We start from the raw sequence: 13024 nt of genomic DNA, 5'->3' as shown, positions 1-13024 counted from the left end.
AGTTGTTCTCTACCTGATCTGGGACAGGTGTTTGAACCAGTAGTTGTTCTCTACCTGATCTGGGACAGGTGTTTGAACCAGTAGTTGTTCTCTACCTGATCTGGGACAGGTGTTTGAACCAATAGTTGTTCTCTACCTGATCTGGGACAGGTGTTTGAACCAGTAGTTGTTCTCTACCTGATCTGGGACAGGTGTTTAAACCAGTAGTTGTTCTCTACGTGATCTGGGACAGGTGTTTGAACCAATAGTTGTTCTCTACCTGATCTGGGACAGGTGTTTGAACCAGTAGTTGTTCTCTACCTGATCTGGGACAGGTGTTTAAACCAGTAGTTGTTCTCTACCTGATCTGAGAGAGGTGTTTGAACCAATAGTTGTCCTCTACCTGATCTGGGACAGGTGTTTGAACCAGTAGTTGTTCTCTACCTGATCTGGGACAGGTGTTTGAACCAGTAGTTGTTCTCTACCTGATCTGGGACAGGTGTTTGAACCAATAGTTGTTCTCTACCTGATCTGAGACAGGTGTTTGAACCAGTAGTTGTTCTCTACCTGATCTGGGACAGGTGTTTGAACCAATAGTTGTTCTCTACCTGATCTGGGACAGGTGTTTAAACCAGTAGTTGTTCTCTACCTGATCTGGGACAGGTGTTTGAACCAATAGTTGTTCTCTACCTGATCTGGGACAGGTGTTTGAACCAGTAGTTGTTCTCTACCTGATCTGGGACAGGTGTTTAAACCAGTAGTTGTTCTCTACCTGATCTGGGACAGGTGTTTGAACCAATAGTTGTTCTCTACCTGATCTGGGACAGGTGTTTAAACCAGTAGTTGTTCTCTACCTGATCTGGGACAGGTGTTTGAACCAATAGTTGTTCTCTACCTGATCTGGGACAGGTGTTTGAACCAGTAGCTGTTCTCTACCTGATCTGGGACAGGTATTTGAACCAATAGTTGTTCTCTACCTGATCTGGGACAGGTGTTTGAACCAGTAGTTGTTCTCTACCTGATCTGGGACAGGTGTTTGAACCAATAGTTGTTCTCTACCTGATCTGAGACAGGTGTTTGAACCAGTAGTTGTTCTCTACCTGATCTGGGACAGGTGTTTGAACCAATAGTTGTTCTCTACCTGATCTGGGACAGGTGTTTAAACCAGTAGTTGTTCTCTACCTGATCTGGGACAGGTGTTTGAACCAATAGTTGTTCTCTACCTGATCTGGGACAGGTATTTGAACCAATAGTTGTTCTCTACGTGATCTGGGACAGGTGTTTGAACCAATAGTTGTTCTCTACCTGATCTGGGACAGGTGTTTGAACCAGTAGTTGTTCTCTACCTGATCTGGGACAGGTGTTTAAACCAGTAGTTGTTCTCTACCTGATCTGGGACAGGTGTTTGAACCAGTAGTGGTTCTCTACCTGATCTGGGACAGGTGTTTGAACCAGTAGTTGTTCTCTACCTGATCTGGGACAGGTGTTTGAACCAGTAGTTGTTCTCTACCTGATCTGGGACAGGTGTTTGAACCAGTAGTTGTTCTCTACCTGATCTGGGACAGGTGTTTGAACCAATAGTTGTTCTCTACCTGATCTGGGACAGGTGTTTGAACCAGTAGTTGTTCTCTACCTGATCTGGGACAGGTGTTTAAACCAGTAGTTGTTCTCTACGTGATCTGGGACAGGTGTTTGAACCAATAGTTGTTCTCTACCTGATCTGGGACAGGTGTTTGAACCAGTAGTTGTTCTCTACCTGATCTGGGACAGGTGTTTAAACCAGTAGTTGTTCTCTACCTGATCTGAGAGAGGTGTTTGAACCAATAGTTGTCCTCTACCTGATCTGGGACAGGTGTTTGAACCAGTAGTTGTTCTCTACCTGATCTGGGACAGGTGTTTGAACCAGTAGTTGTTCTCTACCTGATCTGGGACAGGTGTTTGAACCAATAGTTGTTCTCTACCTGATCTGAGACAGGTGTTTGAACCAGTAGTTGTTCTCTACCTGATCTGGGACAGGTGTTTGAACCAATAGTTGTTCTCTACCTGATCTGGGACAGGTGTTTAAACCAGTAGTTGTTCTCTACCTGATCTGGGACAGGTGTTTGAACCAATAGTTGTTCTCTACCTGATCTGGGACAGGTGTTTGAACCAGTAGTTGTTCTCTACCTGATCTGGGACAGGTGTTTAAACCAGTAGTTGTTCTCTACCTGATCTGGGACAGGTGTTTGAACCAATAGTTGTTCTCTACCTGATCTGGGACAGGTGTTTAAACCAGTAGTTGTTCTCTACCTGATCTGGGACAGGTGTTTGAACCAATAGTTGTTCTCTACCTGATCTGGGACAGGTGTTTGAACCAGTAGCTGTTCTCTACCTGATCTGGGACAGGTATTTGAACCAATAGTTGTTCTCTACGTGATCTGGGACAGGTGTTTGAACCAATAGTTGTTCTCTACCTGATCTGGGACAGGTGTTTGAACCAGTAGTTGTTCTCTACCTGATCTGGGACAGGTGTTTAAACCAGTAGTTGTTCTCTACCTGATCTGGGACAGGTGTTTGAACCAATAGTTGTTCTCTACCTGATCTGGGACAGGTGTTTAAACCAGTAGTTGTTCTCTACCTGATCTGGGACAGGTGTTTGAACCAATAGTTGTTCTCTACCTGATCTGGGACAGGTGTTTGAACCAGTAGCTGTTTTCTACCTGATCTGGGACAGGTATTTGAACCAATAGTTGTTCTCTACGTGATCTGGGACAGGTGTTTGAACCAATAGTTGTTCTCTACCTGATCTGGGACAGGTGTTTGAACCAGTAGTTGTTCTCTACCTGATCTGGGACAGGTGTTTGAACCAATAGTTGTTCTCTACCTGATCTGGGACAGGTGTTTGAACCAATAGTTGTTCTCTACCTGATCTGGGACAGGTGTTTGAACCAGTAGTTGTTCTCTACCTGATCTGGGACAGGTGTTTGAACCAATAGTTGTTCTCTACCTGATCTGAGACAGGTGTTTGAACCAATAGTTGTTCTCTACCTGATCTGGGACAGGTGTTTGAACCAGTAGTTGTTCTCTACCTGATCTGGGACAGGTGTTTGAACCAGTAGTTGTTCTCTACCTGATCTGGGACAGGTGTTTGAACCAGTAGTTGTTCTCTACCTGATCTGGGACAGGTGTTTAAACCAGTAGTTGTTCTCTACCTGATCTGGGACAGGTAGTTGAACTCGAGGCCCACAGCGTTGGTGTGTCCGTCTGTCATCTGCAGCCGCAGCATCCTGGGGGCTCCCTGAGACTCCTCATTATCCTTGGGAGCCGACGCGTTCCTCACCTTCTGAACCTGCAGCACACACGGACCCTCCAACTGATGGTGGGAACGGGTAGGGCGAGACGAAAGACAACGGTCCTGTTAATTAGGGCGCACTGTTAGCAAAAATATTTTACAGCCAGAGAGTGAGTTAAGGGGTCCGTATTCATTAGGCACCAAACGGATCAAAACAGACAAAGCGAGAGGGGACCTGAACTTGTCCAATAAGAAATGTAATCTTTTTGTTTTTACGTTGCAAAATTTTTTTTGCTACGGTGTGTCCTAATGCCAGGGTTTGTTGCAGTAAAGATATCAGCCTTGTAAGCACTAACTGACAAACAACCTCACCAGATGGTCCCAGCTTCAATAACTGCTCCTCTGGGATGAATAAAGTGTATTGAATTGAGCTACCCTCGCCGTCTCCTCGCTCAAATTGACCTTACTGCTTTTACAGTTGAAGTGGGAAGTTTACATACACTTAGGTTGGAGTCATTAAAACTCATTTTTCAACCACTCCACACATTTCTTGTTAACAAACTATAGTTTTGGCAAGTCGGTTAGGACATCTACTTTGTGCATGACACAAGTAATTTTTCCAACATTTGTTTACAGACAGATTATTTCACTTATAATTCACTGTATCACAATTCCAGTCAGTCAGAAGTTTACATATACTAAGTTGACTGTGCCTTTAAATAGCTTGGAAAATTCCAGAAAATGATGTCATGGCTTTAGAAGCTTCTGATAGGCTAATTGACATCATTTGAGTCAATTGGAGGTGAACCTGTGGATGTATTTCAAGGCCTACCTTCAAACTCAGTGCCTCTTTGCATGACATCATGGGAAAATCAAAAGAAATCAGCCAAGACCTCAGAAAAATAATTGTAGACCTCCACAAGTCTGGTTCATCCTTGGGAGCAATTTCCAAAACGCCTAAAGATACCACGTTAATCTGTACAAACAATAGTACGCAAGTATAAACACCATGGGACCACGCAGCCGTCATACCGCTCAGGAAGGAGACGCGTTCTGTCTCCTAGAGATCAACGTTCTTCGGTGCGAAAAGTGCAAATCAATCCCAGAACAACAACAAAGGACCTTGTGAAAATTCTGGAGGAAACAGGTACAAAAGTATCTATATCCACAGTAAAACGAGTCCTATATTGACATAACCTGAAAGGCCGCTCAGCAAGGAAGAAGCCACAGCTCCAAAACCGCCATAAAAAAGCCAGACTACGGTTTGCAACTGCACATAGGGACAAAGATCGTACTTTTTGGAGAAATGTCCTCTGGTCTGATGAAATCAAAAATAGAACTGTTTGGCCATAATGACCATCGTTTTGTTTGGAGGAAAAAGGGGGAGGCTTGCAAGCCGAAGAACACCATCCCAACCGTGAAGCACGGGGGTGGCAGCATCATGTTGTGGGGGTGCTTTGCTGCAGGAGGGACTGGTGCACTTCACAAAATAGATGGCATCATGAGGTAGGAAAATGATGTGGATATATTGAAGCAACATCTCAAGACATCAGTCAGGAAGTTAAAGCTTGGTCGCAAATGTGTCTTCCAAATGGACAATGACCCCAAGCATATTTCCAAAGTTGTGGCAAATTGGCTTAAGGACAACAAAGTCAAGGTATTAGAGTGGCCATCACAAAGTCCTGATCTCAGTCCCATAGAAAATCTGTGGGCAGAACTGACAAAGCATGTGCGAGCAAGGAGGCCTACAAACCTGACTCAGTTACGCCAGCTCTGTCAGGAGGAATGAGCCAAAATTCCCCCAACTTATTGTGGGAAACTTGCGGAAGGCTACCCGAAACGTTTGACCCAAGTTAAACAATTTAAATGCAATGCTACCAAATACTAATTGAGTGTATGTAAACTTCTGACCCACTGGGAATGTGATGAAAAAAATAAAAGCTGAAATAAATAATTCTCTCTACTATTATTGACATTTCACATTCTTAAAATAAAGTGGTGATCCTAACTGACCTAGACAGGGAATTTTTGCTAGGATTAAATGTCAGGAATTGTGAAAAACTGAGTTTAAATGTATTTGGCTAAGGTGTATGTGAACTTCCGACTTCAACTGTAAGTACCTGCCCTTCCTTAATGCTTAAGTACTGGACCTTCCTTAATGCTTAAGTAACAGACCTTCCTTAATGCTTATGTACCTGACCTTCCTTAATGCTTATGTACCTGACCTTCCTTAATGCTTATGTACCTGACCTTCCTTAATGCTTATGTACCTGACCTTCCTTAATGCTTATCTACCTGACCTTCCTTAACTTCTTTGGGATAGGGGGCAGTATTTTCACGGCCGGATAAAAAACGTACCCGATTTAATCTGGTTACCACTCGAATATGCATATAATTAGTAGATTTGGATAGAAAACACTCTGCAGTTTCTAAAACTGTTTGAATGGTGTCTGTGAGTATAACAAAACTCATATGGAAGGCCAAAACATGAGAAGATTCCATACAGGAAGTGCCCTGTCTGACAATTTGTTGTCCTTCTGTTGCATCTCTATCGACATTACAGCATCTGTGCTGTAACGTGACACTTTCTAAGGCTTCCATTGGCTCTCTAAAGCCGCCAGAAAGTGGAATGGGTGTCTACTGTCTCTGGGCAAAGTACAGCAGCTCTGATTGTGAGTGGTCAGCCTGGGGACAGTGAGACTGGAGATGCGCGTTCACGAGACTTCTCTATTTTTTTCTTTCAGTCTTTGAATGAATACAACGTTGCCCGGTTGGAATATTATCGTTATTTTACAAGAAAAATAGCATAAAAATTGATTTTAAACAGCCTTTGACATGCTTCTAAGTACGGTAATGGAATATTTCAATTTTTTTTGTCACGAAATGCGCTCGCGCGTCACCCTTCGGATAGTGACCTGAACGCACGAACAAAACGGCGGTATTTGGATATAACTATGGATTATTTGGAACCAAAACAAAATTTGTTGTTGAAGTAGAAGTCCTGGGAGTGCATTCTGACGAAGAACAGCAAAGGTAATCCAATTTTTCTAATAGTAATTCTGAGTTTAGTGAGCCCCAAACTTGGTGGGTGTCAAATTAGCTAGCCTGTGATGGCCGAGCTATGTACTCAGAATATTGCAAAATGTGCTTTCGCCGAAAAGCTATTTTAAAATCGGACATAGCGATTGCATAAAGGAGTTCTGTATCTATAATTCTTAAAATAATTGTTATGTTTTTTTGTCAACGTTTATCGTGAGTAATTTAGTAAATTCACCAGAAGTTTGCGGTGGGTATGCTAGTTCTGAACATCACATGCTAATGTAAAAAGCTGGTTTTTGATATAAATATGAACGCTCTGGATAAGAGCGTCTGCTAAATGACTAAAATGTAAAATGTAAAACTTGATTGAACAAAACATACATGTATTGTATAACATAATGTCCTAGGATTGTCATCTGATGAAGATCATCAAAGGTTAGTGCTGCATTTAGCTGTGGTTTGGATTTATGTGACATATATGCTTGCTTGGAAAATGGCTGTGTGATTATTTGTGTCTATGTACTCTCCTGACATAATCTAATGTTTTGCTTTCGCTGTAAAGCCTTTTTGAAATCGGACAATGTGGTTAGATTAACGAGAGTCTTATCTTTAAAATGGTGTAAAATAGTTGATTGTTTGAGAAAATTGAACTGTGGTATTTTAGTTGGTTTTGTATTTCGCGCCGTGCGATGCCATTGGCTGTTGGCTAGGGGTTCCGCTAGCGGAACGTCTGTCCTCAACAGGTTAATGCTTATGTGCCGTTAAACAGTGCGTTTGTTCTTCAGTTCCATGCTGTAAACAGAGAAGTGGCAACTAAAGGGCCATAAAGAAATACAACTACTCAGATGGGTCTTCTTTTAATGAACAGCTCTGGTTCTGGTTCCCTCCTTTACATTCAACTGGAGGTTTACACGTTCCAGTTAAACTAGTTTATCTCCAAGAGCTGGCATTCTACGCCATATTCAATCACCTCTTTGCAGTACATATTAATTGCAGTCTAGTGATAACCTACTCTGGGAAAAGAGCCAGGCAAAAAAAAATAATAACTTAATGCAGACAGACTGAGAAATTCTGAATTACCAGTATTGATGGCGCTTTCCCTGTTAGACTAATGCAGAGTGAGAGTTGTACTTACCTGAAAGGAGTGCAATATCTTATACAGAGCCTTCGGAGGACCGTGGGTTATTAGCTCTCTGAGCCTTAGGAGGACCGTGGGTTATTAGCTCTCTGAGCTGTAGGAGAACCGTGGGTTATTAGCTCTCTGAGCTTTAGGAGAACCGTGGGTTATTAGCTCTGAGCTGTAGGAGAACCGTGGGTTATTAGCTCTCTGTGCTGTAGGAGAACCGTGGGTTATTAGCTCTCTGAGCTGTAGGAGAACCGTGGGTTATTAGCTCTCTGAGCTGTAGGAGAACCGTGGGTTATTAGCTCTCTGAGCTGTAGGAGGACCGTGGGTTATTAGCTCTCTGAGCTGTAGGAGAACCGTGGGTTATTAGCTCTGAGCTTTAGGAGAACCGTGGGTTATTAGCTCTCTGAGCTTTAGGAGAACCGTGGGTTATTAGCTCTGAGCTGTAGGAGAACCGTGGGTTATTAGCTCTCTGTGCTGTAGGAGAACCGTGGGTTATTAGCTCTCTGAGCTGTAGGAGAACCGTGGGTTATTAGCTCTCTGAGCTGTAGGAGGACCGTGGGTTATTAGCTCTCTGAGCTGTAGGAGGACCGTGGGTTATTAGCTCTCTGAGCTGTAGGAGAACCGTGGGTTATTAGCTCTCTGAGCTGTAGGAGAACCGTGGGTTATTAGCTCTCTGAGCTGTAGGGGGACCGTGGGTTATTAGCTCTCTGAGCTGTAGGAGGACCGTGGGTTATTAGCTCTCTGAGCTTTAGGGGGACCGTGGGTTATTAGCTCTCTGAGCTTTAGGAGAACCGTGGGTTATTAGCTCTCTGAGCTGTAGGAGAACCGTGGGTTATTAGCTCTCTGAGCTGTAGGAGGACCGTGGGTTATTAGCTCTCTGAGCTTTAGGAGAACCGTGGGTTATTAGCTCTCTGAGCTGTAGGAGGACCGTGGGTTATTAGCTCTGAGCTGTAGGAGGACCGTGGGTTATTAGCTCTGAGCTTTAGAAGGACCGTGGGTTATTTGCAAACATACAAATGAATGAATGAATGAATGAATGATCTCCCTCGTCATCATCTGTAGCATTTTCTCAGTTGAACTCAATGCAACTCCCCATGGCTGAAGGAAGGAATGAAGGCATTTTAAAGCTGGTGTGACAGAGACATCTAGTGGCCTTTGGAAGTAGTGCAGTTCTGTATTTCTGAAATGTGCACAGGACAGTGTAACCAACAGGGTATCAAACCCGGGTCAGGTGCATGTTGTTTTCAAGGCTGAGATAAATAGCCCACTGAGCTAAGGCCTAGGAATTAGCTTCCTAAGTTGCCATGTGTCTTTAGCATGGTTACTCACCATAGCAGTCTAGCTTGACTAACCTCCATCCACTGAATATTACACAGTCGTGTTGGTTCTAACTTTATTTTTGTTCTGTATTGAATCATTATGATAGAAACTGTCAAAGATCCTCTGACCCTTTGGCGTACACACATCTGTGCTAATACACACACAACGCCTCACCTTCTCCACCCGGCCACTGTTGATGTCTGCAGGGAGAAACTTCCTGCCAATAGGCCTCAGGTCACTCTGTAGAGATAGTCACAGAGACAGGGGGGGATAAGCAATACTTTCCCAACCAACATATTAGGCTGACAATGATATTACCTGTAAACCTCGAGAAGCATAATTGAAAGCAATGTAGAGAAACCTGTTTTGAAAGCACTGGCAAATATTGCCTGCATCCTGATTCTCCACACGTCTCCCAAAGTAGGCATGATCACACTCCCAGTCATGGACTTCAAAAACTATTGGATTGGTGTTAGTCTGATTAATCAGGTTGTAATATACAATTAATTGGTGTAGACGGCCAGACGTGTGCAAATGTTCCTTACAAGCCAGAATGTTTAATACAATTACATTTGAACTTACTCTCCCCGTTTGTCCCTTCCTCTGCTCTAAACTTTAGACAAAATATACACAGGAAGGTCTTGTTAACCTGACATTGTAGAGAGCCGGTAGGTATGTGGTTTGGTACTGAGGTAAAGTGGGTTTTATATTGGATATTTGGATTTCAATCTTCAAAAAAAGATTCAGAATATAACATTTTCATTGTCATGGCATGCTTGGTTCAATAGCTGTTGACAGAATATACAATTTTCATTGTCATGGCATGCTTGGTTCAATAGCGAGAGATTCTGGGCTTTGAGCACACTAAAAAGTCACTTAAACAATACTTTCCTGTGGATATTTTGTCTCAAATTTAGAGCAGCGGAAGGACAAACCACACAAACAACCAGTAGAGTAAGTTAACATGCAATTTTAATCAACATTCTGGCTTGTAAAGGAACATTTACAAACATTGTGCACACAAATGTCTCAGGCTGTATATACCAATTAAGTGTGTATTACAGCCTGATTATTCAGACTACATTGTCGTAAGCGTTTGGCCGGAGGGACGGGGGAGTGTTCAAGTACAAACAAGGGTGGAGAATTGGAATGCAGCCATATTAGATTGACTTTGATTTACTGACATACCGGCAAAACATTCAATAAGCAATATTCAAAGCAATGTAGAGGAATCTGTTTTGCGGGTCTGACACAAACCTGTTATTGTAAAGCTTGATTGATTTTGAAATGAGGTCGACTGTAAGCACTTGACAAACAGTCTCTTTTTTCAACTCAAACCCCAGGGGTCAGTTAAATGTACATCTACACAGGTGAAAGGAAAACTGATTTTTTTCTGTATACTAGAAGAGAGATGTGAGAATACTAGCTACTTACATTAAGTGCAATGCGAATAATGTAATTAGCTGTGGGTTTCTCAGAAGTGCGTTTCAACTCCTCTATTCCTTCGTCTGTAAGGTACCTGTGTAGGAGGTAAACCAAGGGTTCACATATCAACGGAGTAACCTGTGTATTGTGGTTAAACAACAACACTCCACATAGCTACAGTGGACAAACACATTGACATTTAAAAAGCTAGCCAGCCAACTCGCATATCACTCCAGTGTACTTTACGTAGCTAACAACTGACTAGCAGATCAACTTTGAAGATATATTAATAGCTAGCTAGCTACAGTACAGTAAGGTAGAGCTAGTTACACCTGTAGTCACGGAGTTGTTTACTAAGCTAGCTAGCTACAGTAGTTATGTAGAGCTAGCAACAGTACAGTTATGTAGAGCTAGCTAGCTACAGTACAGTAATGTAGAGCTAGCTAGCTACAGTACAGTAATGTAGAGCTAGTTACACCTGTAGTCACGGAGTTGTTTACTAAGCTAGCTAGCTACAGTAGTTATGTAGAGCTAGCTAGCTAGCTACAGTACAGTTATGTAGAGCTAGCTAGCTACAGTACAGTAATGTAGAGCTAGTTACACCTGTAGTCACGGAGTTGTTTACTAAGCTAGCTAGCTACAGTAGTTATGTAGAGCTAGCTAGCTAGCTACAGTACAGTTATGTAGAGCTAGCTAGCTACAGTACAGTAATGTAGAGCTAGTTACACCTGTAGTCACGGAGTTGTTTACTAAGCTAGCTAGCTACAGTAGTTATGTAGAGCTAGCTAGCTAGCTACAGTACAGTTATGTAGAGCTAGCTAGCTACAGTACAGTAATGTAGAGCTAGTTACACCTGTAGTCACGGAGTTGTTTACTAAGCTAGCTAGCTACAGTAGTTATGTAGAGCTAGCTAGCTACAGTACAGTTATGTAGAGCTAGCTAACTACAGTACAGTTATGTAGAGCTAGCTAGCTACAGTAATGTAGAGCTAGCTAGCTACAGTAGTTAAGTAGAGCTAGCTAGCTACAGTAGTTATGTAGAGCTAGCTAGCTACGGTAGTTATGTAGAGCTAGCTAGCTACGGTAGTTATGTAGAGCTAGCTAGCTACAGTAGTTATGTAGAGCTAGCTAGCTACAGTAGTTATGTAGAGCTAGCTAGCTACAGTACAGTTATGTAGAGCTAGCTAGCTACAGTAATGTAGAGCTAGCTAGCTACAGTACAGTTATGTAGAGCTAGCTAGCTACAGTAGTTATGTAGCGCTAGCTAGCTACAGTACAGTTATGTAGAGCTAGCTAGCTACAGTAGTTATGTAGAGCTAACTAGCTACAGTACAGTTATGTAGAGCTAGCTAGCGACAGTACAGTTATGTAGAGCTAGCTAGCTACACCGGTGGTCACGGAGTTGTTTACTAAGCTAGCTAGCTAGGTAGCAGCTTAGCTTCAAATGAGTATACATGGCCTTGTTAGTTAGCGTACCAAAGCTATACATGCTAAAAATAATTGACAGCAATTTGCAAGACAAATGACACACTTCGCAACATCAACTGCCAAAATAATAATTATTAGCTAGTGTTACCAGTTCGTACGCCAGGTATGTAATACCATAGCTAGTTACACATATCTGGCGTACAAACATTTAAGCTACATTATCACAGGCATCATAGTATGTGAGATCCTAACTCTAACATTAGGTGTTAATTTAGCTAACGTTAACTAGAAAAGCCAAAGCTATGCTAGCAAAGTGAACGTGTAATGTAGCTAGCTAGCTAACACATTAGCCACAAGCTACCCACCAGCCTTCTTTGGTGAGGGCTAAGTTGATTTCAGCCATTTTCTTTAAAATGAAGTATCAAATGCAAATATAGTCGATGAACTATTACATTTGTGGATTATCCATTGTTTTTATCTTTAATAATTAATCCGATAATCAATGGGTTTAGCCGGGATATTTTAGCGTGTGCCGACTAAAACAAATGACCTCGCGTTGGGGGAGACGTCAAAGTTGAATCTGGTAGTTGGCGGCAGAGAGGGACGGAAGAAAAACAGCAGCCTCAGTGGCAAAGACAAGCACTACATGTACGGTGCTTCTACCAACCCAATGATCTACTACACTCAGTGGCAAAGACAAGCACTACATGTACGGTGCTTCTACCAACCCAATGATCTACTACACTCAGTGGCAAAGACAAGCACTACATGTACGGTGCTTCTACCAACCCAACGATATACTACACTCAGTGGCAAAGACAAGCACTACATGTACGGTGCTTCTACCAACCCAATGATCTACTACACTCCGTGAAATGTAATAATATTAGTTTCAATTTCAAAATTGTTTTCCCCCTTGCAACTGCAGACCAGGCATACACTCTTAGAACGGTTATGAGCACAAGCAAATGAAGAAACTCTCTTGGCACTGTCAGCGACTGGTCTGGATAAGAGCGTCTGCTAAATGACTTAAATGTAAAAATGTAAATGGTTTTAATGTCTGTGGTCACTGACTGTGAAGAGGTCTGAGGTTGAGTCCCGGTCAGTCTGTACCCAGAATTAGCTACAACGTTCTTCTGCATAATTTAGGCGAACACCTTGCATAGACTAGTTTAGGAAGTCTAACAGCTAGGCCTATATAAACGAAAGAGAAGTTCAGAATAGGGAGTAACTAAAAATCCAGTAGAATGCATAGGTAAAATCACTGGGGAAGCCAAGCCAGAAAAAAAGCTATATTACAACCAATGTGTTGTGATAATTGTGTTGTTTGCTCTATAACCTGTTAGTTCATATGCCTTGCCTCTATAACCTGTTAGTTCATATGCCTCTATAACCTGTTAGTTCATATGCCTTGCCTCTATAACCTGTTAGTTCATA

The 13024-nt window shown here is 42.4% G+C and overlaps 1 protein-coding gene across 1 annotated transcript in view; it reads right to left on the bottom strand.

Annotated features, from left to right (window-relative positions):
• The window catches only part of LOC106574988 (tudor domain-containing protein 3), a 66240-nt gene extending 53851 nt beyond the window's left edge, over window positions 1–12389 (bottom strand). Inside the window, 4 exon segments of the mRNA XM_045698421.1 lie at window positions 3171–3331; window positions 8910–8975; window positions 10170–10254; window positions 11953–12389. Coding sequence (XP_045554377.1) covers window positions 3171–3331; window positions 8910–8975; window positions 10170–10254; window positions 11953–11990 — 350 coding nt within the window. The 5' untranslated portion in view covers window positions 11991–12389.
• Window positions 12390–13024: the final 635 nt, after the last annotated feature.

Source organism: Salmo salar, chromosome ssa16, assembly GCF_905237065.1.
Source record: "Salmo salar chromosome ssa16, Ssal_v3.1, whole genome shotgun sequence".
NCBI classification, from domain to species: domain Eukaryota; kingdom Metazoa; phylum Chordata; class Actinopteri; order Salmoniformes; family Salmonidae; genus Salmo; species Salmo salar.
Note: the sequence above shows the minus strand (reverse complement) of the source record. Positions and strands in the feature narration are given on the sequence as shown.